We start from the raw sequence: 24,439 nt of genomic DNA, 5'->3' as shown, positions 1-24,439 counted from the left end.
AAACTGCACCTTTTAAAGTGGACTTTTATTGTCCAGCAGAAGGTGCACCTGGGTAATGATGCTGTTTAATCTGCTTCTTGATATGCCACACTTGTCAGGTGGATGGATTATCTTGGCACAGGAGAAATGCTCATTAACAGGGATGATTTTATTTCAGCTCATGAAACATAGGATCATCACTTTACATGTTGCGTTTATATTTTTGTTCAGTGTATAACGATATACTAGTCCGTTCTATTCCACTCTCCTCTCAGGTGTTGAATGGCTTTGTTCTGGTCGTCACGGCTGGTGGCACAATCTTCTATGCATCCTCCACCATCCAGGACTACCTGGGCTTTCACCAGGTAAAGGCTCTTTTAACCTCTCTACAACAGGGCTTTCACCAGGTAAAGGCTCTCTTAACCTCTCTATAAATGTAGTCTGGCTGACCCCAGCTCTCAGTCTTCCTGAGACTGGAATGGCTGCTTTGATGTGTCAGCACGAAGCATCAATAGTGAAGGGTGGGATTATCCCATTTCAATGGAATGAATAGGATTCTATTTTCATTCATTTTTTTACATAGGACACACCTTCAGCTTCCAGCCAGGCCCTTCAGGGATAAGCAAAAACACACTGAGCGTAACACAAACCGTCGAGTTGTTGGACATCGTTGCCGCTAACCATGATGAATAGGTGCATAAAACATCACACAACATTTTCCAACCGTTATAAAACAACCCTTCTACACTAAAATGAGTGACACAGTCGAGAGACTGCAACATCGTTAAACCGTTACTGATTCTTGTGGCTAGCAATCAGCAACTAAGCGGTAGCTAAGCATTGTTCCGAGCCCATAGAAACCCAGACAGCTGAATAACTTAGCTTGCGGCCTATCAAATCATAAGCTGCCCAGGCAGCGAAGCAAATGTATGTTTATTGCAAATTTAAGCTAATTCACTAAATTATAGGGCTTGAACATTTCCTTAAAACCATCTAAAGTTATAAGAATTTTCCTATCTTGGATGTCTTCGATTTACATAGTAGAGAAATGTGAATCTTACATGCATTCTAGCTAGCTAACTACTACTGTACTACCCATGTTCAGTTCTGGCAAGTTTCCTCCCTGCCTCCTAATTTTGCATGAACATGAACTACCCTAAACATGAATAGATTACCAAGATCAGACTACAGCAAGTATGACAGGAAAACCAAAAGAGAGAGAGATCCTCTTTCATCAAGTCAGCCTAGAATGTCTAATGTAACAATTACTACTGTAAAGATTAAACAGAGAGCATGTACAACATTTACTACTGTAAAAATAAACCAGAGTGCATGTACAACATTCCCTTTATTTGACAGGATGATATAATGCATGAAGCAAACATGGAATGAATTTGAAATGTGAAGGTGTGAAAATGTAGAGTGAAGGTGTATTTCATTCCTCTCTGTACTTTGGTGCAGTGGAACAATTCTTGTTCAGGCTGATTCTGAGGGAAACACAGAGACCAACTGCAATTGGACCATAGAACAAATATGGCTCAGCTTGCTTTATGCAGAGTGCTTTATCTAGTATGGACCTGTAATTAAAAAGTTATTCACACCTTATGTCATCACTTTGTTGATAATTTGTCATCACTTTCAGTCAATCATTTGGAATGAAAAGGTCTAGGTAGCCTAGCCAGCCAGTGCATTTGTGGCACACCTCATATGTCAGTGTTAGTTCTGACTGTGATAAAAAGTAGGCTATTAGATTCATCATCAACAAAAACATATGCTGCAGCCCATTTGGTAATTTGGGATCCCCAACTTCCAAACAGGGATTCCAACCAAGTTGCAGGCGTCCACTCTGTGGGAAATTATTCTTAGCAACAGTGGCAATGTATTTGCTGAGATCAGTCATATTAGAAGAGTGATCTGGGACAAAAGTACAACATTCATCACCAATGATTACACATGTGCCCCCTTTACCTGACAAAAGATAGTCAAAAGCCTCTGTTTGGCAGAGCCAATTTACACAATTCTTTTAGCATCTATGTTTCTAGAGATCTCCAGAATTTGGTCTAGGGCACATCCATATTGAATTTCACAGGGAAGAGAGAGCACACGTTATAAGTTTCACACCAATCTTGATTATGAACGAGATTAGGGCAGGATTAGCCCGAGCTACAATCTAGTGGCTCATCACATTTTCTGGGCATAGCTTTGTCTCTAGAAGCCTTTCCAAATCATAATTAGAACTATTGATAAATGATCCAGCACAAATGTATAATGAGTCCCACCTTAGTGCTTCATGTTGGTTCTCTCACTCAAAAAGACCCTCAATTCAGCACACACCTATACAGGCAGAATTTACATTGACACAGTATATTCATCTTATATTTCTAGCATGAACTTTTTTCATCACAGCCTTCATTTGTGGTAATGACAGATTATCTCAATGCATTTCTAGTCTGAAGTACTATACATTTGCTGTCTGCAGACCTCCACAATCAACCTGATACCCCAAATAAACAATGTAGGACAACCCTAAATGAATTACGGGCACGGTTGACTCCACCCCCTCCCCCTCGGCACTCATTCTTGTGGCGTTTCCATTTGTCCTCCCAATGGCACATGTTCAAAATGGATGGCCCTTGATAATGTCCCCATTTCTCTCACCTGAACCGCCACTGTTCTTTCCAGTCCATTATGTCTTGTCCATTTTCCTACCAGTACTCCAGCAGCATGAGAGAAGTTTGGACGGGATCTCTCCATGCTCACTCCACGTGGACACATGTTACACTCCTGAGAAAATTGCATGAGAGAAAAGGCAGTTGATAGTTTCGACTGGATGCTGTGTACAGGTTGCTGGCTCGGACTCAGGTTTCAGGTGGTGAAGGACCATAGTGAACGCCATTATTGCCATTACTTCAGCTGGTTAGTGGGGGTGAGGCCTAATTATACCTTCTATGCATCTAGATACCATCTGTGGTCACCTTCACCATAACCTCGAGAGAGGACCGACCAGAACAAGTTTAGTTTAGGGCATATCTGATTCCGGAAATCCAGACAAATTATTCACTGTTATTATTCAAATTATTCACAAATTATTACTACTACCCATATTCTTATACATTTTAATTTTTTCACCTTTATTTAACCAACCAGGTAGGCCAGTTGAGAACAAGTTCTCATTTACAACTGCAACCTGGCCAAGATAAAGCAAAGCAGTGCGACCAAAAACAACAGTTACACATGGAATAAACAAAAACAACAGTTACACATGGGGTAAACAAAAACAACAGTTACACATGGGATAAACAAAAACAACAGTTACACATGGGGTAAACAACAGTTACACATGGGGTAAACAAAAACAACAGTTACACATGGGATAAACAAAAACAACAGTTACACATGGGGTAAACAAAAACACAGTTACACACGGGATAAACAACAGTTACACATGGGTAAACAAAAACAACAGTTACACATGGGATAAACAAAAACAACAGTTACACATGGGGTAAACAAAAACAACAGTTACACATGGGATAAACAAAAACAACAGTTACACATGGGGTAAACAAAAACAACAGTTACACATGGAATAAACAAAAACAACAGTTACACATGGGGTAAACAAAAACAACAGTTACACATGGGATAAACAAAAACAACAGTTACACATGGGGTAAACAAAAACAACAGTTACACACGGGATAAACAACAGTTACACATGGGGTAAACAAACAACAGTTACACATGGGATAAACAAAAACAAAATCTGTATACAGTGTGTGCAACAAAGCCTCCTTCACTCACGCCGCCAAACTTACCCTCGTAAAACTGACTATCCTACCGATCCTCGACTTCGGCGATGTCATCTACAAAATTGCTTCCAACACTCTACTCAGCAAACTGGATGCAGTTTATCACAGTGCCATCCGTTTTGTCACTAAAGCACCTTATACCACCCACCACTGCGACCTGTATGCTCTAGTCGGCTGGCCCTCGCTACATATTCGTCGCCAGACCCACTGGCTCCAGGTCATCTACAAGTCCATGCTAGGTAAAGCTCCGCCTTATCTCAGTTCACTGGTCACGATGGCAACACCCATCCGTAGCACGCACTCCAGCAGGTGTATCTCACTGATCATCCCTAAAGCCAACACCTCATTTGGCCGCCTTTCGTTCCAGTTCTCTGCTGCCTGTGACTGGAACGAATTGCAAAAATCGCTGAAGTTGGAGACTTATCTCCCTCACCAACTTCAAACATCTGCTATCTGAGCAGCTAACCGATCGCTGCAGCTGTACATAGTCTATCGGTAAATAGCCCACCCATTTTTACCTACCTCATCCCCATACTGTTTTTATTTATTTACTTTTCTGCTCTTTTGCACACCAATATCTCTATCTGTACATGACCATCTGATCATTTATCACTCCAGTGTTAATCTGCAAAATTGTAATTATTCGCCTACCTCCTCATGCCTTTTGCACACAATGTATATAGACTCCCCTTTTTTTCTACTGTGTTATTGACTTGTTAATTGTTTACTCCATGTGTAACTCTGTGTTGTCTGTTCACACTGCTATGCTTTATCTTGGCCAGGTCGCAGTTGCAAATGAGAACTTGTTCTCAACTAGCCTACCTGGTTAAATAAAGGTGAAACAAAAAAAACAAAAGATGAAGTAGGCAGGTAAGGCAATAAATAGGCCAATAGTGGCGAAGTAATTACAATTTGGCATATTTACACTGGAGTGATATGTGCAGATGAGGAATAAAAATCTATGTGCAGTCATATGAATCACATGTGCAGTCATGTGAATAAAACTAATTTGCATATTAATGAAAGGGCCCCAGGGGACTTGTAATTCCTCCTTTGGACACATGACTCCCATCATGATTCATGCATAATTTTTTTTTTACAACACTGCCTGTTAAATACAAATAAAATTATAATTACAACCCTTGATAACTCCACAAGGAAATAATTGTATCCCATAAGGTAATGGTCAAATAGACTAGAGAAAGGTGTCCCTCATTCAGGGGCAGCGCTCTCTCTCTCTCTCTCTCTCTCTCTCCTTCTCGTGTTCCGAATCACACACAGGAATGTTGATCAATTATAAACCTCTTCCTAATTATCTAGTGTTTACGTAGCCCATTTTAAATCTCAACCAATGTCTCTAGTCTTTCTAATGAGGGTGATCAAGCCTCACCAGAAAGTCAGAACAGAGGTCAGAGGTCAATCAACCCCATTAAGTGAGTGTTTCTTTCCCTGTACCTCAGACATTACTTCAAGATATTTAAATAATTTCAAACATTTTGTGTATCAGGTTTACAATGGGATTTACATTTCTTTATCAAGAGAATTTACATGTGTACAACCAAAACTGTGACGATAGATACTTCATTTGTGTTTTCTTTTAAGGTGCATCCTTTCTAACCTGTGAAAAACCCACGAAAACCAAAAATACAAAGACCCCACACAATAAATCAGTAACACCACTAACAAATATTCAATAACGGATAAATATAAACAATGGCCAGGCCTTACTTAATTTGGGTCTCCTTTAACAGCCGAATTCAGGTACCTTTTATAGCAACTCCCAAGGCGCCTGCCTCAGAATGCATTTCAAAGGAAAAGATACATAATCATTGGTAAACAAAACAAAAACTTGTCCTGGAACAAAGAAAATAAACATGTACTTAGTTTTCACTGTTAGATTTGAATCGGTCCTAAAAATTCTACATGGTTAATCGAGTTTACTGCATCTTAGGCAGGAAGTCTTGATAAAAGCGTGTGTTTACAGAATTATACTTCAGACATATCAGATGATACAGTGTCCCGTAAAGCTGAATAGGCACCTAAAGTAAAGAATCCTAGAGCTCCTCCCATCTCTTGTCATCTTGTTATTTTTGACCTGTTGCATACAGTTCTGTCCTGACTGTCCCTGGGACATCAACTAGTCAAAATATGAAACCTGTTGTTTAACAAATCTGATAGGACCTTCAAAGAGTTGGTGTTGGCTTATCAGCTCAATATTTGTTACGAAAAACATTTACTTTAATCTACTTCAATTCTGGACACAGTTCCACGCAATGGAAACATATTATTGTTTTAGATGACATTACCTTAAATAATTTGTGCTACCCAAACTATACAATTGAGTAACAATTTAACTTATCAAAAATGTGTTTTATTCATACCGCTGTCCCAAATGTCCCCACGGTGTCCCTTACAGCCTGTTTGAGTTCAGTTAATACTGGCCTCTATCTATTGTTCCATAGGAAACATATCTCTAACCCAAACACCAGATGGTGGCCTCTAATTTAATATCAGTCCCAATGCACAATCCATCTGTTTGTCATGTGACCTTATATTGAAACATTTACTCTTCAAATTACTACGATATTGCATTATTAGAGTGCTATTTGAAAGCCACATATTACCATTCACTTTCTTATTTTCACTAACCTCCATATCTGTTTCCCTCAACTAGGACTTCACACTTAAATGTCTTATTTTAAGATGAACTGTAGATGGTGTGCTCTATCCATAATAAGTCTCTACCTAGCAAGTTAAACTCAAGTAACCAATTATACTTTCATACATTTGTTACGTCAAATCTAGTAACCCATTATACTATTAATGTCTCTATTTTGTACACCACTTACGTACGTCTACGTTTGGGTGTGCAAGTTGTATATAATTTTTTTTTTTTCCATTGTTACTATCAAATCTCTAGTAACCCAGTATACTTTTCTTGGCCAATTTCTCCTTTAGACTAGTGTTCTATTCATACATGGGTTTAGATATTTACACTAGTTCTATTTAACAGCACAATAGTCCTTTCCCCTTTCATATCTCACATACACAGATTCCCTATATAACTTTACAGATCCTAAATGCCTACAGACATCCATACCACTCATGTGCATCAATGACTCTAAATGCCTACAATAATACCTTGTGCTATTATCAGTGGTTCTCAGACCATGTAGACTATCGTTACACACGAGTAGTGGCTGCAGACACATTTAGACACTTCATAGTTATTATGCATATGTAACTTCAACAGTTTCAGTGGTTCTCTGACCACGTAGACACCTTTTTATAAATGCCTACAGACAATTGTCACGGAGGCTTCTCTGGCCTCACTCTCCTTCTCCTAAGACCAGCTTGCCGATACTTCCTATACATGTATAATAACCGTAGATAACGTTATAGATCGAAAACTCAGCTCACAGAACAGGTTGGGGTATCCATTCAGACACGTACTCAGTCATCTCCCATATTACCTCTTTCACACCGGAGCCAGTCCGCTGGCAGCTCTCATTCACTCAGCACTTAATAGTAATAATATCTCTTATTATTCTCAATTTCAAACTCTAATCCAAATTTCATTCATCTTAATATCCACATTTCTATTTTCTTATTGTCCAAATTTCAATCACTTTAACATCCATATTTAAATGAGCTTAACACATCCTTTCCACACTTCTACAACTCTCACATCCACAACTCTCACATCCACATTCACTTAGTACTATTTCCAAACACACTCGGTAATCTCTAAGACTAGCTCTACCTTTCTTCAGCCATGTGAATCACTGCCACGGTTCCTCTATAGTCCCCATAGCATCTATAGTCCCTGAGCATCACAGTCCCTATAGCATCCATAGTATCTAAAAACCCTCAGCATCCATACTATCAATAGTTTATATAGTCATAAATGCTATGGTCTCTATAGATGCGTCTTTCTGCATACATATAGAATAACACACACACTTCCACACATTGACTCAGTACATATTATCCACATTTCAATCAGCTTAATAGCCAAATGAAAATCCTGTTGTTATCCCAATTTCAAATAGCTTAATAATATCCACATTCACTACAATCACACAACTCACATCCACATTCACTTTGTGCTATTAATTAACTAGTGTTACCCTCCATTTGTAGTATTACATTGGTATTGAATACTGCATTGTTGGGGTTAGGGCTTACACGAAAGGCATTTCACTGTACTTGTGCATGTGACTTTAGAACTTGAAACTAGTCTATTTTATAGGGTTAAAACATCTGACTAATGCGTAAGCACTGCTTATTTACTAGTGTCCATATCATTATTTGTGTTACCTAACGGTTTGCGTGTGAATTTCACCGGTCACACCGGACAAAGCTGATTGCTCTGGTATTTCCTCAACATGAACGAAAGCCAGGACCTAAACAGATACCAAGTCTAAAGTACATTTGGGTATCGGAACTAAACCCAGGTTGAATCTAAGGCCCAGTACAGAGCACATTTGTAGAGTACAATTCAGGACTAAGATCCATCAGATAAGTGATGGGAAGAGGAAGGATGTATTGTCTAGCAACAATAATGTCCATGTTTGCATTGTTTTCTTGTAGTTTACTAGACTTGTATTTTGATGATGGTGGATGTTTTTGCTTCTCAGTCAGACGTCGTCCATCAGAGTGTTTATGACGTCATTCATATGGAGGACCGAGCAGAGTTACAGAGACAGCTCCACTGGGCCCTGAACACCCCTGACACCGGACAGCTGGTCTCAGGTAACCTCCAACCCCACCCTCATCCCTGACACTGGACAGCTGGTCTCAGGTAACCTCCAACCCCACCCTCATCCCTGACACTGGACAGCTGGTCTCAGGTAACCTCCAACCCCACCCTCATCCCTGACACTGGACAGCTGGTCTCAGGTAACCTCCAACCCCACCCTCATCCCTGACACTGGACAGCTGGTCTCAGGTAACCTCCAACCCCACCCTCATCCCTGACACTGGACAGCTGGTCTCAGGTAACCTCCAACCCCACCCTCATCCCTGACACTGGACAGCTGGTCTCAGGTAACCTCCAACCCCACCCTCATCCCTGACACTGGACAGCTGGTCTCAGGTAACCTCCAACCCCACCCTCATCCCTGACACTGGACAGCTGGTCTCAGGTAACCTCCAACCCCATCCTCATCCCTGACACTGGACAGCTGGTCTCAGGTAAAGCTGCATTTTTCACCTGCACTGGAATTAGTTTTTCACCACACAGTCAGCCGACATGCAATTTGTACCAGCACGTCTGTTTCTTATAGGCTATCACTCTCCAATCCACACTATCTTGCCCCAGATCTTATATTAATTGAGCTCCCCCTGCATTGGCAGGTTCCTTCATTATATATATTAGTCCTAGGGTGTCTGCTACCTAATGTTCTAAGTCCAGCAGCTCCATGTATGCTGGTGAAGCACAGGGAAACATGGTATCTACTAGGAAGTGAAGAGAGCCACAAAAGGAAATAACCTCCTTGAATGTACAGTATCTCTGCTGTGTCAGCCAGGAATGTAGGCCTAGATGTTCTAGTCCATCCAACTGGTCTATTGCAGTCGACTGGTCCATCTCCAAGGCTTTCCAAGTAGATCGGCAAACATTTCTGTATAAAGCCCAACAATAAAGCCTTACATTCCTATTTTTGTAATACTTTTACAATGTTTGTTTTAGGTGCACTTGATTCAGCTGTCCTGCACGCCGGGTAGTTGAAGTGTTCCCATTTTGTCCCATTTCATGTGTCTGACGGTACAAACTCCACCTACCTGGCAGGTCCGGATAGAAAATCAAGTGCACCTATAGGCCTACCGCTGGCCAATCAGATATCTCAGATCACTGTGTCACAGCTTCCACGAGCCCACAGTGAAGTTGATAGTCGACTACTGTGAGATTTCAAAACTACTGCGAGAAACAAAATCATGACTAGAGAGACTGTCAACAAATACAGTGAAGAGATGCTGTTTTTATGAGTGAGTTCATGTTTAAGATTTTATTCAGCACTGTCAACACTTTTTTTCAACACTTTTATAAAGCCATAAAACACCCTCTACCTATCCACTCAGCTTGTGTCTTTCTAAAATAGAGGACTATTTCACATTCTCTGGTCATACGAGTAACAACGTTGTTTCCATGGGGAGAACCATATTTTTTGTACGGGACCTTTGCCCTACTCGTGTTACACTGATCATAGAGGACTGGTGTTTTACTATCTTTGATATTATCCAGACAGTCTGTCACTGTATTCTCTCTCCATATCGTAGTGTGGAGCAGTGTTTCACCTTGCACCCTGAGAGGTGTTTTAGCACCTTGGACCAGAAGTGGCACCTGGCTGGGGTGAGCCTGACCTAGGCCCAGCCCTGGATAAGAAACTCTTACCTAGCATTCTGTCTTTCCTCAGTAGGAAATGGCTAATGACATGTGGCATAACATTCTGGTTTGTAGTGTGGGGACGAGACTGTTAACAGTCCCCCCCCGAGTGAGGTTTGCAGCTCGGGGTGAGGGCTGCTGCGAAGAGTTAGTCTACTATATGAAGATACTATTTTCTCTAGACATCCTGTAATTCACTATTATAGCTATAGTATGTGTAACCCCCCCCACCTCTCTGGCCTTTGAAGATTCATCCTCGCCACAGGATGTCAGTCTACAAGCCAGAGGCACTCCCACCAGAGAATTCCACCTTCCTGGAACGCAACTTTGTCTGCAGGTTAAGATGTCTCCTGGACAACGCCACTGGCTTCCTAGTAAGTTCGTGGAGGAAATCTCTGCGATTTCTGGAAAATCTAGGGAATTTTAGGGAAGGATTTTTCAACCCTAATCATTTAAAATAATAATTTTAAATGATTACTTGTGAACAGTGTACTACAGCGCAATGGAAATCAACTCTCATCTCCCGCTGATACTCTTGAGATTGTAATTGTATTATGACAGCCACTGAAGTCACTTTCTTTGAGGATGAGTGGCGTGTCAGGAAGGGGTTAAATATGTGTTGTCCTGAAGTGGGGGAATCAGTGTGAGGCTTCTCCAATTCCCCTTTGAGTTCAGGAAAGGGTGGGGCCAAAGACTGCTTATCCAGACCAGGAAGTTTTCCTACAGATAGCGTTTGCAGTCAAGCTTTGAGAACACAAAAATATTCTCTACTTTTTTGGATTGTTTTTGCATTTCTCTACAGTTTTGTGAATGTCAAGTTATAATCACTGAATAATTAGATTTAGCTGGAATTGGAAATTGTTTTCTTATTACATAAACTCAGTATTGTAGCTTAAATCCAGCACCACCCCAACATCAATATATGTGAAAACGGCATGTTTCTATGTTCTGTAGTAAAAAAGTGAGGAAGATGTGTTTCCAATGACAACCAATTCATAGACAATTAGGAGGCAATTAGTAGGTAATGCCTCCTCATAATTGGTTAAAATGTGCACCGATGATATCATTGGAAACACTTATCTTCCTCCATATTTTTTACTACAGTACATAGAAAGATGCCATTTTCACATATGTTGATGATGAATAGGAAGTTGAACATTTGTGAAATTTCCCTTTAAGGTGCTACCAGTTGCATGGAGAAAAGTGTACTCAATAAAAAGAGCTCCAGCTCATTGATCATCTTGACGCTCCTTCCAACAGTTTAATGGGATCTTATTTAACCAATGTTCCTGTCTGAATCGACCATCATCAGGGTGAAATAGGGGGCCATTTGGGACACAATCCCTGACTATGTTTAATGGCTATTCTGCGTTCTCCAGGCCCTGAACATCCAGGGGCGTCTAAAGTTCCTCCATGGCCAGAGCGAGAGGACAAAGGAGGGCAAGGCCATCCCGCCTCAGCTGGCTCTGTTCGCCCTGGCCTCTCCCTTGCAGCCCCCCACCATCCTGGAGATCCGCACCAAGAACTTCCTCTTCAAGACCAAGCACAAGCTGGACTTCACCCCCATTGCCTGCGACGCCAAGTGAGTGACGATAACAGTAGTGGGCCTGTCTAGTGGGGCTTACTGCCGCTAAGCACCTTCAATACATAGGGAACATGACCACTTCACTACAATATTTTACATTGAATTCAAAGCTTGCTGTCTGAATGGTAAATCATTTTATTGTTCACCTGCCCGGGTACTGGAGTTGTGAACGAGCTATTGAGCTAAATCTAGTACAATGCATCACGTGTCTTGTGAGATGTATGTTTTAATTGTATGTTGTCCCTGTCAAATAAACCTAATAATTCAAATCATTTATACATTTTAAGAGGAACCATCAGCGCTATCTCATCATATTTGAGATTATAAACTGGGTGGTTCGAGTCCTGAATGCTGATTGGCTGAAAGCCGTGGTATATCAGTATACCATATACCACGGGTGTGACGAAACATATTTGTAATGCTCTAATTACATTGGTAACCACTTTATAATAGCAATAAGGCACATTGGGGGTTTGTGGTATATGGCCAATATACCACGGCTAAGGGTTGTATCCAGGCACTCCGCTTTGCGTCGTGCTTAAGAACAGCCCTTAGACATGGTATATTGGCCATATACCACACCCTCTTGTGCCTTAATGATTAATTATGCTTTTAGATCACAAGTGTGATCTATTCAGAAGTAGGGAGGAGACATGTTTTGATCATGTTTTCATTGTGCTTCCTGTGTTTTTCCTGTCCTCCTGTACAGAGGGAAGATGGTGCTGGGTTACACTGAGGCTGAGCTGTGCAACCATGGCTCGGGATACCAGTTCATCCATGCTGCTGACATGCTGCACTGTGCTGAGAACCACATGAGGAGTAAGACTGCTCTCCTGCTGCACACATTCCTATCATGTAGTGTAGTTCATGGAGACTGACAGACCGAGATCAAAAACGTGCGGGTCACATTTCAAACGCACAGTGTACTGCATGTTGAGTTGCACATTCTACATGTTGAGTTGCACATTCTACATGTTGAGTTGCACATTCTACATGTTGAATTGCACATTCTACATGTTGTGTAATTTGAAATAAAACCTTAGGCTACTTTGGTGAATTTGCAAAACATGCAAGACAAGACATCATTTTTGCCTGCCCCCTCCCCTTTGCGCTGGCTCACCTGCTCTTTATTAATGATGCGAGTGTGTGTTCAGTCTTCGGTCTGTTGTGTGTAATATATCCTAGCCTATTCATTGGTGATAGGTACGGCTGGGTGATATGGCCAAAATATCATAACAGGCAAAAAACAATTATATTGACGATAATTTATGTTTTTGAATAATAAATGTTCACAATTTTCTTTGAGAAGTGTGACCCTAGGGTGGCAACACATACATTCTAAGTGATTTCAATGGGTCTACATTCTGATTGTTGTATACTGTTCAATTCAACTTCAACCCAAAAAATTATTGAACTGTTGGAATCATGGAAACAGACGGATTATTCTAATTCTATAGTTGGAATATAATAGTGGGCCATTTGAATTCAGTGTTTGACATGACTACGAATGAAAATGCCAGGGAAGAGTTATTGTGACAGGGTAGGAACTGTTGGTAAGTGTTTCCTAGGGGACCCTATAATCTTTGGCTACATTGAATGTTCTCTCTTAGCTACTTCATGTAGCTAACATATTCTTACTTCGCGTATTCCTCTGATTTAGACAACATGTTGATTTAGGTCTACACCATCACTGGTATTATCAGGCTGTATAGATAATTACGTTTGCTCTGACACAGTACATTTATTAGCTAGCTAGCGATTAGCATTAGCGGCTAACAGGATTTAGGCCCAACTTGCTAAGAAAAGACAACTAGCTGTTTTCAGATGTAAAACACAAATCAATAGTGTAATTGTAGAACGCTAGTAAAATTATAGTAAGAAGCAAGGTGAAAACAGCATCATTTTCATCAACATTGTTGCATGTGCTGCATTGACCATGCAATGCATGGTGCATGCCTAGGTCTGTCTGGAAAGCAGCATGGAAAGAGTGGATAGAGATGACTCAAGTAGCGAAGTAAACTATAAAAATGGACTTTACACAAGGTGTACCACATTTAACAAACCAAACATTCAAATACCGTTATAGAAGGCAAAGTAAAAACCCAAACCGGTCCCTGCATCAATGCCCGTGTATCGTCAAATACGGTACAGCGCCCAGACCTAGTGATAGGCCCTGCTTTGCTGAAGTTACGAAACATTGCAAGCCAAGAAATGGCAAGATACAGCATTCCATTAACGTAAACTCACCCCATTCCGTACAAATGTGCGCAACCGCAACATTCAAACGACGCTACAAAGAAAGCTAATGGGACTGTGGCGACTGTGTTTACGTCAAAATCAGTGGTGTGAACTAAGTTTCGATTCAAGCGTGATCGACATGGTAATGGCTCTATAGTATTGGAAAAAAGTAGAAAAAACGGACCCGTTACATCTAGACGTGTCATGTCATACCGTACAGCACTCTTAAAGCTACTATTTCGGTCTTATAGTCCCTCTCCACCAGGTGTAGCACTTCTATCATCCTTTACAAACAAGAAATGGACAGTGACGGGGGTAAGGGGGGGGATACCTAGTCATTTTTTGCGTCTTCACTGCAAGCGATCACGACTCTCAAAAAAACTGTTTACTTCTGAAGATCACTTTATCACTGCCCTAAAAACTCGATTCAAATTCGACACAAACCTTCAAATAGGTATGTAATGACACATTATATAAACTCTTTATAGTGTTTTTTTTTTAATTTTAAAAAACATTTTAGAGGCGATAAGTTGATAAAGTGAAAAAAAGCCATTTTCCCACACGACATCTCTCCTTCTCACTATCACGCATTAGTTTCGCTTCCCCACCCTCCATTTTTAAAAAGACCAGACGGGGCTCTTTGCCTGCGTGAATTATGCAGAAACGGGCAATGTTTAGGTCATGTAATTGATTCTGTTGGAAAGGGGAGAAATTGTGCTTTACAATGGTATTGACATTACAGTTGATCTGGAAGTATTACGTTTTTGGGGCGCTAAAATAAGGGCAATTGTACGGACCAAGGCGATGTACGAGTTTACGTTACGAGATACAGCTTTTGATTACAGATAGATAGGCCTAGTGCGTGTTTCTGACTGTTTGCCTGGTGGCCGACCTGCCTATAATGTGCGCCTCCTCTCTCCCTGGCCCTCGCTGGCGCTCTATGAAAGATGCCAGTGTTTGTGTTTTCTGAAGTTTGGCAACTAATAATTCTCCTCCGTTCCAAAAATACTGAATCTTAGGGGTTGATTCTTAGTGCAATCTAATCTTAACACTCAAACAGGAGTCGACAGCGGGAGTCGTTGTGCAAGGAGTCGAGTAATCTATTCTTTTGGAGTCGACTCTCCACCACTACATCATTGTCGTTAATTTTTGAAAAATACTGAGAAAGGCAAGTGACAGCAGCGAAGTCCCGTTAAATGAGAAGGAAATGGCAACTTTGCGAAGAGGAATTGAGGTACAGGAATTGTACTACAGGTGCAATGCTTCAGCATCTGAAAGGGATGCACCGTGAGACCCAAACCGCAGCTGCATTGTCAATTCACATGAAACGTTATGAATTTTCTGTATCTTTTTTTTACAGAAACAGCAAGGAGAAAAATTCTGTTTAAATGTCAGCTTTTTTTTGTTCACCATATGCCACATCCCTAGTGACTTTTGGTGATGTTTTTAGTTTATCAGTTAAACTGCATTTCTGCTGTGTAACTTGGTTAATGTGTGTGTTTGTGTGTTTCCATGCCCAGTGATAAAGACCGGAGAGAGTGGGATGACAGTATTCAGGCTGCTGACCAAGCTGACAGGCTGGGTGTGGGTGCAGGCAAACGCCAGACTGGTCTACAAGAACGGACGGCCTGAGTGTATTATCGCATCCCAAAGAGTCCTCACGTACGTCTCGGCACGCACACACACAACCTCATTCTTTAATGTCATTCCATTGGGGTGGCAAGTAGCCTAGTGGTTAAGAGCGTTGGGCCAGTAACCAAAAGGTTGCTGGTTGGAATCCTCAAGCTTACTAGGTGAAAAAACTGTCAATGTGCCCTTGAGCAAAGCACTTAACCCTAATTTCTCCTGAAAGTCACTCTGGATAAGAGCGTCTGCTAAATGACTAAAATGTAATTGTTTTTAGTGATGAAGAGGGAGAGGACAACCTAAGGAAGCGGAGCCTCCAGCTGCCTTTCAGTTACACCACTGGGGAGGCTCTTCTCTACAATACCAGCTTCCCCAAGACTCTACTAACAGGGGACTCCTTAGCAGGCGACACCACCAGCCGTGCAGGAAATATCACCAACAACAACCAGGATGGAACCCTGGACCCTGACTCACTGCTGGGCTCTCTGCTGAAACAGGACAAGTCCATCTACTGCTGCTCCCCTCACACTCAGAACGAGCTCCAACTCCCTCTCCAACTCCAGGAGGAGGTGGCAGGGGTTCCACAGGAGGAGGTGGCAGGGGTTCCACAGGGGGATTGTGGGGGCATCTTCTCCAGCAGCTGGCAGGAGGGCAGCATCCGCTCTCTGTCGGAGAGTGTCCTCTTCAAGCAGAAGCCGTTGGGGGTTGGGGGTGGCGGGGGGATTGGCGGCTTCTCATCGGAGGACAGGTAACTGATCACTTAATATTTATCTTATGTGCATCTGTGTGGTTGCTACTGTTTATGTAACCTTGACTGCACTACACATTTCCCAATTGTGACTATAAAGATATTGATTTGATTGACAGAGACAGCGACAGGGATTTGTGGAGCTTCATGATGAACCTGGGCATCAGTAGGGAGGACCTGGAGCTGTTCCAGCAGGATGAGATGTTCCTCGATGTGGATCTGGACACTGGCCGAGACTGCCTCCTTCCTGACCTGACAGACGAGATTCTCTCCTACGTACAGGAGTCTCTGAGGAAGAGGTCGGACTGGGGTCAGACTGTATTCTCTTGCAGGGGGGCTAAGTTAGGGGAACAGGACTATAGCTGCCATACCACGCTGTTACACCAACCATCTATGGAACAATCACAAACCCCACATCTACATTCTACTACAGTTCTGTTACACCAACCATCAACCTCACAACCACATTATTCTACAGTGCCTCAGTGTTTGTCACAGATACAGCCACCACAGCTGCCTGGAGTCCATCCCCTATCAGTTCACCACTATCGGCCTCCGCCCCACTACCCACAGCAGCCAATACCGCAGCAGTATTTACACACACAGCCCCACCCACAGGCAACACAGCAGCAGAAACAGAGCCATCTAAATGGACAGGTATTGCCAAACCAACAGCAGCAGCAGCTGTGTAACAGACTGAAGCACATGCAGGTGACTGGGACGGGTTCAATAACACAAAGACAGAAAGACATCATCAAGCAGCAGCAGCAGATTCCTCCATTGTTCAATGTGGAGCAGCCAGGGGGGCTCCAGACTCACCACGGCCACCCCCAGCATGGACACCTCTGCCTGGGGGAAGCTTCCCTGGGCCGCCCCTACAGGAACCAGCTGAACACTGTGTCTGTTAGCCGCTCTTCAGTGCTCTCCTCCTATGTACCCGCCCCATGGAACAAGATCAAATGTATTTATAAAGTCCTTTTTTACATCAGCAGATGTCACAAAGTGCTTATTCAGAAACCCAGCCTTAAACCTAGGGCCCTGAACTAATTATGTAAAATGTTAGACCTATGCGCTTTACTTCCTCTAGCTATATGCTCATCATATGAACGTTGAATACCAATGGCACATACTTACTCGCGCATCAGATTTAACAAGGGAATGAGACATTAGAAACAGAAGGTCATTATCATTTGATCATTGAAAGCCAGTGGGTATTTACACATCAAGGCAATTTAGACCAGAAAAGGGAGGTTTAGCTAAGTCGGCCATTTTCCTCTGTTCCAGTTCCAGAACAGGAGCCTGAAGGAGGCTGCTCCAGCCTCTGGCCCTGTACCCAACCCTGGATCCTCCAGGGGGGCAGACCATGGACATGCAGCAGCGGGGCAGCCAATTCACCAGCCTCCTCCTCCCTCTGCTGAGAGCAGGCCCTACCCTGACCTCCCTCTGAGTGGATTTATGTGAGACTGAAGGCCCTCCTCCCTGGAGGCTCCAGAATCAGACATTCCAAGGCCAGCCAGCTGCCCCCGGTCCCTCGGAGGGAGCAGAGCCCTGACTGACGACAGCGCCACACAACAGAGGCTAGAGGGGAGAAGGATCCTCCTGTCTGGCACCCAGCTGCACATGGCTCCCCTGCGACCACTAAGGCTGTTTCCCAAATGTGCCCTTGTCAAAAGTAGTGCACTATATAGGAGATAGGGTACAATTTGGGCTGCTGTCTAAAACAGGAACCAGGGCATGTCTGGGAATATGGAGGACTTGGACTGGAGAGGTCCCGTGTGGATCATTTTGTTAGAGCTTGGCACTTGCAACACCAGGGTTGTGGGTTCGATTCCCATGGGGGACCAGTATGAAAATGTATGCACTCACAACTATAAGTCGCTCTGGATCAGAGCATTTGCTAAAATGCTAAAATGTAAAAGTGAGATTCACATCCAGAGAAACTGTCTGAACGTCAGACAGCAGGCAGAGGGACAGTCCGAGACAGAGAGATTGTGACAGACAGACGGAGGGAGACGAGAGGAAGTGGATAATCAATCAAATTTATTTATAAAGCCCTTCTTACATCAGCTGATGTCACAAAGTGCTGTACAGAAACCCAGCCTAAAACCCCAAACAGCAAGCAATGCAGGTGTAGAAGCACGGTGGCTAGGAAAAACTCCCTAGAAAGGCCAGAACCTAGGAAGAAACCTAGAGAGGAACCAGGCTATGAGGGGTGGCCAGTCCTCTTCTGGCTGTGCCGGGTGGAGATTATAACAGAACATGGGCAAGATGTTCAAATGTTCATAGATGACCGGCAGGGTCAGATAATAATGATCACAGTCGTTGTAGAGGGTGAAACAGGTCAGCACCTCAGGAGTAAATGTCAGTTGGCTTTTCATAGCCGATCATTCAGAGTATCTCTACCGCTCCTGTTGACTCTAGAGAGTTGAAAACAGAAGGTCTGAGACATGTAGTACGTCTGGTGAACAGGTCATGGTTCCATATCCGCAGGCAGAACAGTTGAAACTGGAGCAGCAGCACGACCAGGTGGACTGGGGACAGCAAGGAGTCATCATGCCAGGTAGTGCATAGAAATGTAATGGACTAATGACCTGTTTGAATGTGGACTTGCTTTAAAAAGGAAACTCTTGTCAAGCCATTTTGTTTGTCCAGAAGAACATCCCGTTGGTGCAGTCATGGTTTACTGGTCAGTGTGTCAGCATGCCCTGTCATGAACCTGATGTAATACTGAACAAGCAGTTCTTCCATTGGTCAATGAGTAAGATGAGATGATGCAGAACTCAAATGTTACCAATCCGCTTCTTTTAGATCATAATGAATATGATTATATGGAGAAGGGGGGTGGATCTGATCCTAGATCAGCACTCCTACTCTGAGACATTTTATGAATACGGAGCCTTGCTTTTAAATATATATAAGCCATTGATTGCTTAGAAATAATCGCTTGCATTTAAAGGTGCAGTTGAATGAAACAAACCATAAGCTATTTGAGCTATCCATGAGATGGAGTATCTGTCTACACTGTGCTTGATATTTTTGTACAGAATGCATTGACAATCCTACTAAATCATGAAGTAATATTATGAGCAATTTGATCGCTTTATGGATCCTGTCTATCTGTTCTTCAGCCCACTCACTTGCATTGCAAGACAGGCAAAGTAATAATAATGTATAGATGAGTTAGTAGTCCAAGACCCAATTACATTTTCTACATCTCAAATAGCACTCTATGCCCTATGTAGTGCACTACTTTTGACCAGGACCCATAGGGCTCTTGTCAAAAGTAGTGAGCTATATTGTGAATAGGGTGCCATCTATAGGGAATAGGGTGCCATCTGGGTCATTGCCATTGAGTTCAAGTGGCAAATCAATGTGTTTGATCTACATATCTAACTTGAAGAAAAATGTATGCACTTATTTATGGCAAAATAACCTATTGCACTCTTAGTGAAAGTAGAAGACTGTTGTATGTAGCGCTATAAATAATGTACCTTGTTTAACTGAGCCAATCATGTTCATGTTGCTATGCAGAATAGTGCAGTGGAACATTAGACCCCTTGTTGTTTGGAGGTCTGTCACTTCATTGACATAATTCTGTGAAAGTCGGGGTTTATTTAATTTATTTTGTCAAAAAACAAATCAAACTTTAAATATCTTCAAATTCATTCAATGAAAATGTTCAGTTTTGCATTTGTTTGTATTTTGTATGAAATTGTGTACAATTTATGTAATGAGCAATCATGACACTGCAGGAAGAGAAAGTTTACCATTATTCTGTTCTTTCACACGCTGATAAATGTTGACCAAGTACAGTTGAAGGGTTTTATTTACACTAGCCCTTGACCAAATACAGTTGAAGGGTTTTATTAATACTGCTGTACAGGGTAGGTTTTCTGTCATAAATAAGTTGGTTAAACGATGTCACAGGTAGGCTTGTAAAGCTACCGGTAATTTACCAGAGTTACTGGAATCTTCTATAATTTTGGTAATTAGCACAGACTGCAATAAATTCCCTTAAGTTCAGTCATTTATACTTTTTTTATTATACTTTTTTTTGTTGTACTTTGGATCCCTTTTTCTCCACAATTTTTGTGATATCCAATTTGTAGTTTCGTCTTGTCCCATCGCTGCAACTCCCATACGGACTCAGGAGAGGCGATGGTCGAGAGCCCTCCGAAACACGACCCTGCCAAGCCACACTTTGTCTTGACACACTGCTCATTTAACCCGGGGGCCAGCCGCACCAATGTTTCTGGAGGAAAATCTGGTGACCGTGTCAGCGTGCATGCGCCCAGCCCGCCACAGGAGTCACTACAGCGCGATGTGACGAGGACATCCCGGACGGAAAGAAAAACCCTTCCCTAACCCGGACGACGCTTGGCCAATTGTGCGTTGCCTCATGGGTCTCCTGGTCATGGCCGTCTGCGACACAGATGGGGATCAAACCCACATCTGTAGTGACGCCTCAAGTGTATTTAGATAAAATAGCCTTACTAAGGAAAAAAGCATCTAATCAACAATGGCATTATTATCATTTGACTCTGCAACTCTTTCAACTATTGACTTTTATCACAGCTGCCACTAGTTTGATGGCAAAACATTGATAACAAATACATCTTGACATAGTAGCAAAATATATAAAGGATATTTTATGCTGAAACCCTCATATTTAACACTGAATGTATTTGCTAAGTTTGGTTGATATTTATGAAAATGTTTTAGTGTTGTCATCTTTAATTATTTCATATTTTACATGTGATAAGGCCACACAGTGGGCCAGAGATGATTAGACACCTGTAATAATCTGAAGTACCAAACATGGCCACTAGATGTGCTAAATGACAAAAAATTCTTGAAAGTTACAAAACGTTTTAGGTAGGTAAAACCCCAACACTCTGGACAGACAGGAACACAGTAGAGCTGATGCAGCTTTATAACACCCTGAGGAAGGATGAAATGCACCATTCAATAATAAACATCTTTAATTCAACTTCCACTGTCCTAGAGTGACTCTCACACATCTAGCTTGCTCCAAATCCTCAATGAACCTTAATTAGACTGCAAGCCAAGGCGCTTCTTCCTTTGCACTGTAGCTTTGACAGTCAGAGCAGTACCCATGGACTGCTGCACTGCAGAGCATGTTGAGTCCTATCCTCCTTCAAGCCCATTCATCCTCAGCTTTATCATAATTCTCTACGACTCTGGTCAAAAGTAGTGCACGATTAAGGGAATTGGGTGCCGTTCGGTCTCAGACTGAGGGATGAGGCCAGAAACATGACATGTAGTCAGTATCAGACTGAGGGATGAGGCCAGCAACATGACATGTAGTCAGTATCAGACTGAGGGATGAGGCCAGCAACATGACATGTAGTCAGTATCAGACTGAGGGATGAGGCCAGCAACATGACATGTAGTCAGTATCAGACTGAGGGATGAGGCCAAAAACATGACATGTAGTCAGTATCAGACTGAGGGATGAGGCCAGCAACATGACATGTAGTCGGTATCAGACTGAGGGATGAGGCCAGCAACATGACATGTAGTCAGTATCAGACTGAGGGATGAGGCCAGCAACACATGTAGTCAGTATTAGACTGAGGGATGAGGCCAGAAACATGACATGTAGTCAGTATCAGACTGAGGGATGAGGCCAGCAACATGACATGTAGTCAGTATTAAACTGAGGGATGAGGCCAGCAACACAACATGTAGTCAGTATTAAACTGAGGGATGAGGCCAGACAGAAATCAGTCTGAAGGAGGAGGATTGATTCTGACAGAGGTCTAAAGTCATGGCATGCATTCCAAATGGCACCCTATGGGCCCTAGTCAAAAGTAGTGCACAAAAAAGGGAATAGTGTGCCATTTGGAAACCAGTCCATAATGATGGAAAAGTGTGTCTTAACCCTTATAACACAGCTACAATATCACTGTCATTCCCCTATATACAGTAGAACACCACTATGATGGCAACTAACCTATATTGATCACCACTATGATGGTAACTAACCTATATAGATCACCACTATGATGGTAACTAACCTATATTGATCACCACTATGATGGTAACTAACCTATATAGATCACCACTATGATGGTAACTAACCTATATAGACCACTACTATGATGGTAACTAACCTATATAGACCACTATGATGGTAACTAACCTATATAGATCACCACTATGATGGTAACTAACCTATATAGATCACCACTATGATGGTAACTAACCTATATAGATCACCACTATGATGGTAACTAACCTATATAGACAACCACTATGATGGTAACTAACCTATATAGACAACCACTATGATGGTAACTAACCTATATAGACCACCACTATGATGGTAACTAACCTATATAGACCACCACTATGATGGTAACTAACCTATATAGACCACCACTATGATGGTAACTAACCTATATAGACAACCACTATGATGGTAACTAACCTATATAGATCACCACTATGATGGTAACTAACCTATATAGACCACTATGATGGTAACTAACCTATATAGACGACCACTATGATGGTAACTAACCTATATAGACAACCACTATGATGGTAACTAACCTATATAGACAACCACTATGATGGTAACTAACCTATATAGATCACCACTATGATGGTAACTAACCTATATAGACAACCACTATGATGGTAACTAACCTATATAGATCACCACTATGATGGTAACTAACCTATATACATCACCACTATGATGGTAACTAACCTATATAGACCACTATGATGGTAACTAACCTATATAGACAACCTCTATGATGGTAACTAACCTATATAGATCACCACTATGATGGCAACTAACCTATATAGACCACTATGATGGTAACTAACCTATATAGACCACTATGATGGTAACTAACCTATATAGACCACCACTATGATGGTAACTAACCTATATAGACCACTATGATGGTAACTAACCTATATAGATCACCACTATGATGGCAACTAACCTATATAGACCACTATGATGGTAACTAACCTATATAGACCACTATGATGGTAACTAACCTATATAGACCACCACTATGATGGTAACTAACCTATATAGACCACTATGATGGTAACTAACCTATATAGATCACCACTACTGTGCTCCTCACGGAATGTTTACATCTTGGCTCCTGGAATCTCATGATGATACTTAACATAAGTCAACCAGGGATGTCCCAGTTCTGAGGGTGTTTTCACACTAATACAACATGTGAAGTAGGTAGGCAGAAAGGATAGCCGTTCCATAACTTCCTATCGACTGGTAGTAACAACCTGTTAACCCCATTGGTTATGTGTTATGTCATGTTGAAACACACATGAGGCCTGTTGTCTATGGGAGAATAAAATGTGACATATTTTATTTGTGGCTAAACTGACGTCTAATTCGGTTGATTGTTGAGGAATGTGAATCGTCTAGTTTGGTGGCATTCGGTTCTCACAGCTTTTTCTGTGAAAATCTGAAGATACAGAAAACTATTTGTTTTTGTAGACAAACATTGTATATATTTTATTTTATTTTAGAATAGCTGAGAGTATTTTCCTCATTTTAGACAGATATAATAGGTCTTAGTATTGCCTTTGTGGTATAACACTGCCCCCTGCTGTCTACTCTCCCTGAAACCACGACAGCACCAGAGCCATGAGAGAATGTGCAATATTTAGGTCTAAATTACACATCAGGTTGACAGAGTGAGGCATCTCTTTCCAGACAGGGGAACAACTGCAGATTTCTTTCCCCCCAAAATATTCTAAAATGCCAAGCTATCAATGACAGGGATTTTGGCCATGCTAGGAATGTGACATGACCATTGGAACCATTAGAGTCAGGATGGATTTGGTTTGTGGGAACTGGTCTATTGTGCTCCACACACTGCCTGTCTTGTGTCCAAGCCTCTGGCGCTGTGCCACACTGGTGCCCCGCTAGTCCTGTCTGGCTCTAAGCCACAATGGCATTCCATTCCTTGCCAGTTCTGTCTGGCTCTAAGCCACGCTGGCATTCCATTCCCGGCCAGTCCTGTCGGAGCTATTTCCACTGTCCATCC

At 42.1% G+C, this 24,439-nt stretch overlaps 1 protein-coding gene and 1 long non-coding RNA gene across 4 annotated transcripts; one reads left to right on the top strand and one right to left on the bottom strand.

Annotated features, from left to right (window-relative positions):
* Window positions 1–1,672: 1,672 nt before the first annotated feature.
* On the bottom strand, window positions 1,673–14,180 carry LOC109884604 (uncharacterized). Of its 2 annotated transcripts, none has more exons than XR_004209110.1 (3): window positions 14,009–14,180; window positions 2,638–2,763; window positions 1,673–2,313 (listed from the first exon to the last, which is right to left on the bottom strand). It is a non-coding gene; the product is annotated as an uncharacterized LOC109884604 (long non-coding RNA). The 2 variants fall into 2 exon arrangements; XR_004209111.1 differs by lacking the exon at window positions 14,009–14,180 and adding an exon at window positions 5,520–5,793.
* On the top strand, window positions 8,433–21,363 carry LOC116372064 (aryl hydrocarbon receptor-like). Of its 2 annotated transcripts, none has more exons than XM_031821140.1 (7): window positions 8,433–8,546; window positions 10,425–10,550; window positions 11,556–11,758; window positions 12,471–12,580; window positions 15,520–15,661; window positions 15,903–16,373; window positions 16,499–21,363. In XM_031821140.1, exons 2-7 carry the CDS (start codon window positions 10,443–10,445, stop codon window positions 17,418–17,420), a joined length of 1,956 nt encoding a protein of 651 aa, XP_031677000.1. In that variant the 5' UTR covers window positions 8,433–8,546; window positions 10,425–10,442; the 3' UTR covers window positions 17,421–21,363. The 2 variants fall into 2 exon arrangements, with proteins under 2 accessions (XP_031677000.1, XP_031676999.1); XM_031821139.1 differs by having other exon boundaries at window positions 16,493–21,363.
* The last annotated feature ends 3,076 nt before the right edge of the window (window positions 21,364–24,439 follow it).

The sequence above is a fragment of the Oncorhynchus kisutch genome, unplaced genomic scaffold (genome assembly GCF_002021735.2).
Source record: "Oncorhynchus kisutch isolate 150728-3 unplaced genomic scaffold, Okis_V2 scaffold3880, whole genome shotgun sequence".
NCBI classification, from domain to species: Eukaryota; Metazoa; Chordata; class Actinopteri; order Salmoniformes; family Salmonidae; genus Oncorhynchus; species Oncorhynchus kisutch.
This window is presented reverse-complemented; position numbering and strand designations above follow the sequence as displayed.

Excerpts from the sequence above, each read along its gene's own strand:
- LOC116372064 (XM_031821139.1), top strand. The coding sequence starts at position 10,443 with ATGTCAGTCTACAAGCCAGAGGCACTCCCACCAGAGAATTCCACCTTC. Across the intron at positions 11,759-12,470 it reads CCCATTGCCTGCGACGCCAA|AGGGAAGATGGTGCTGGGTT; the intron begins GTGAGTGACGAT and ends CCTCCTGTACAG. Across the intron at positions 15,662-15,902 it reads GCATCCCAAAGAGTCCTCAC|TGATGAAGAGGGAGAGGACA; the intron begins GTACGTCTCGGC and ends AATTGTTTTTAG.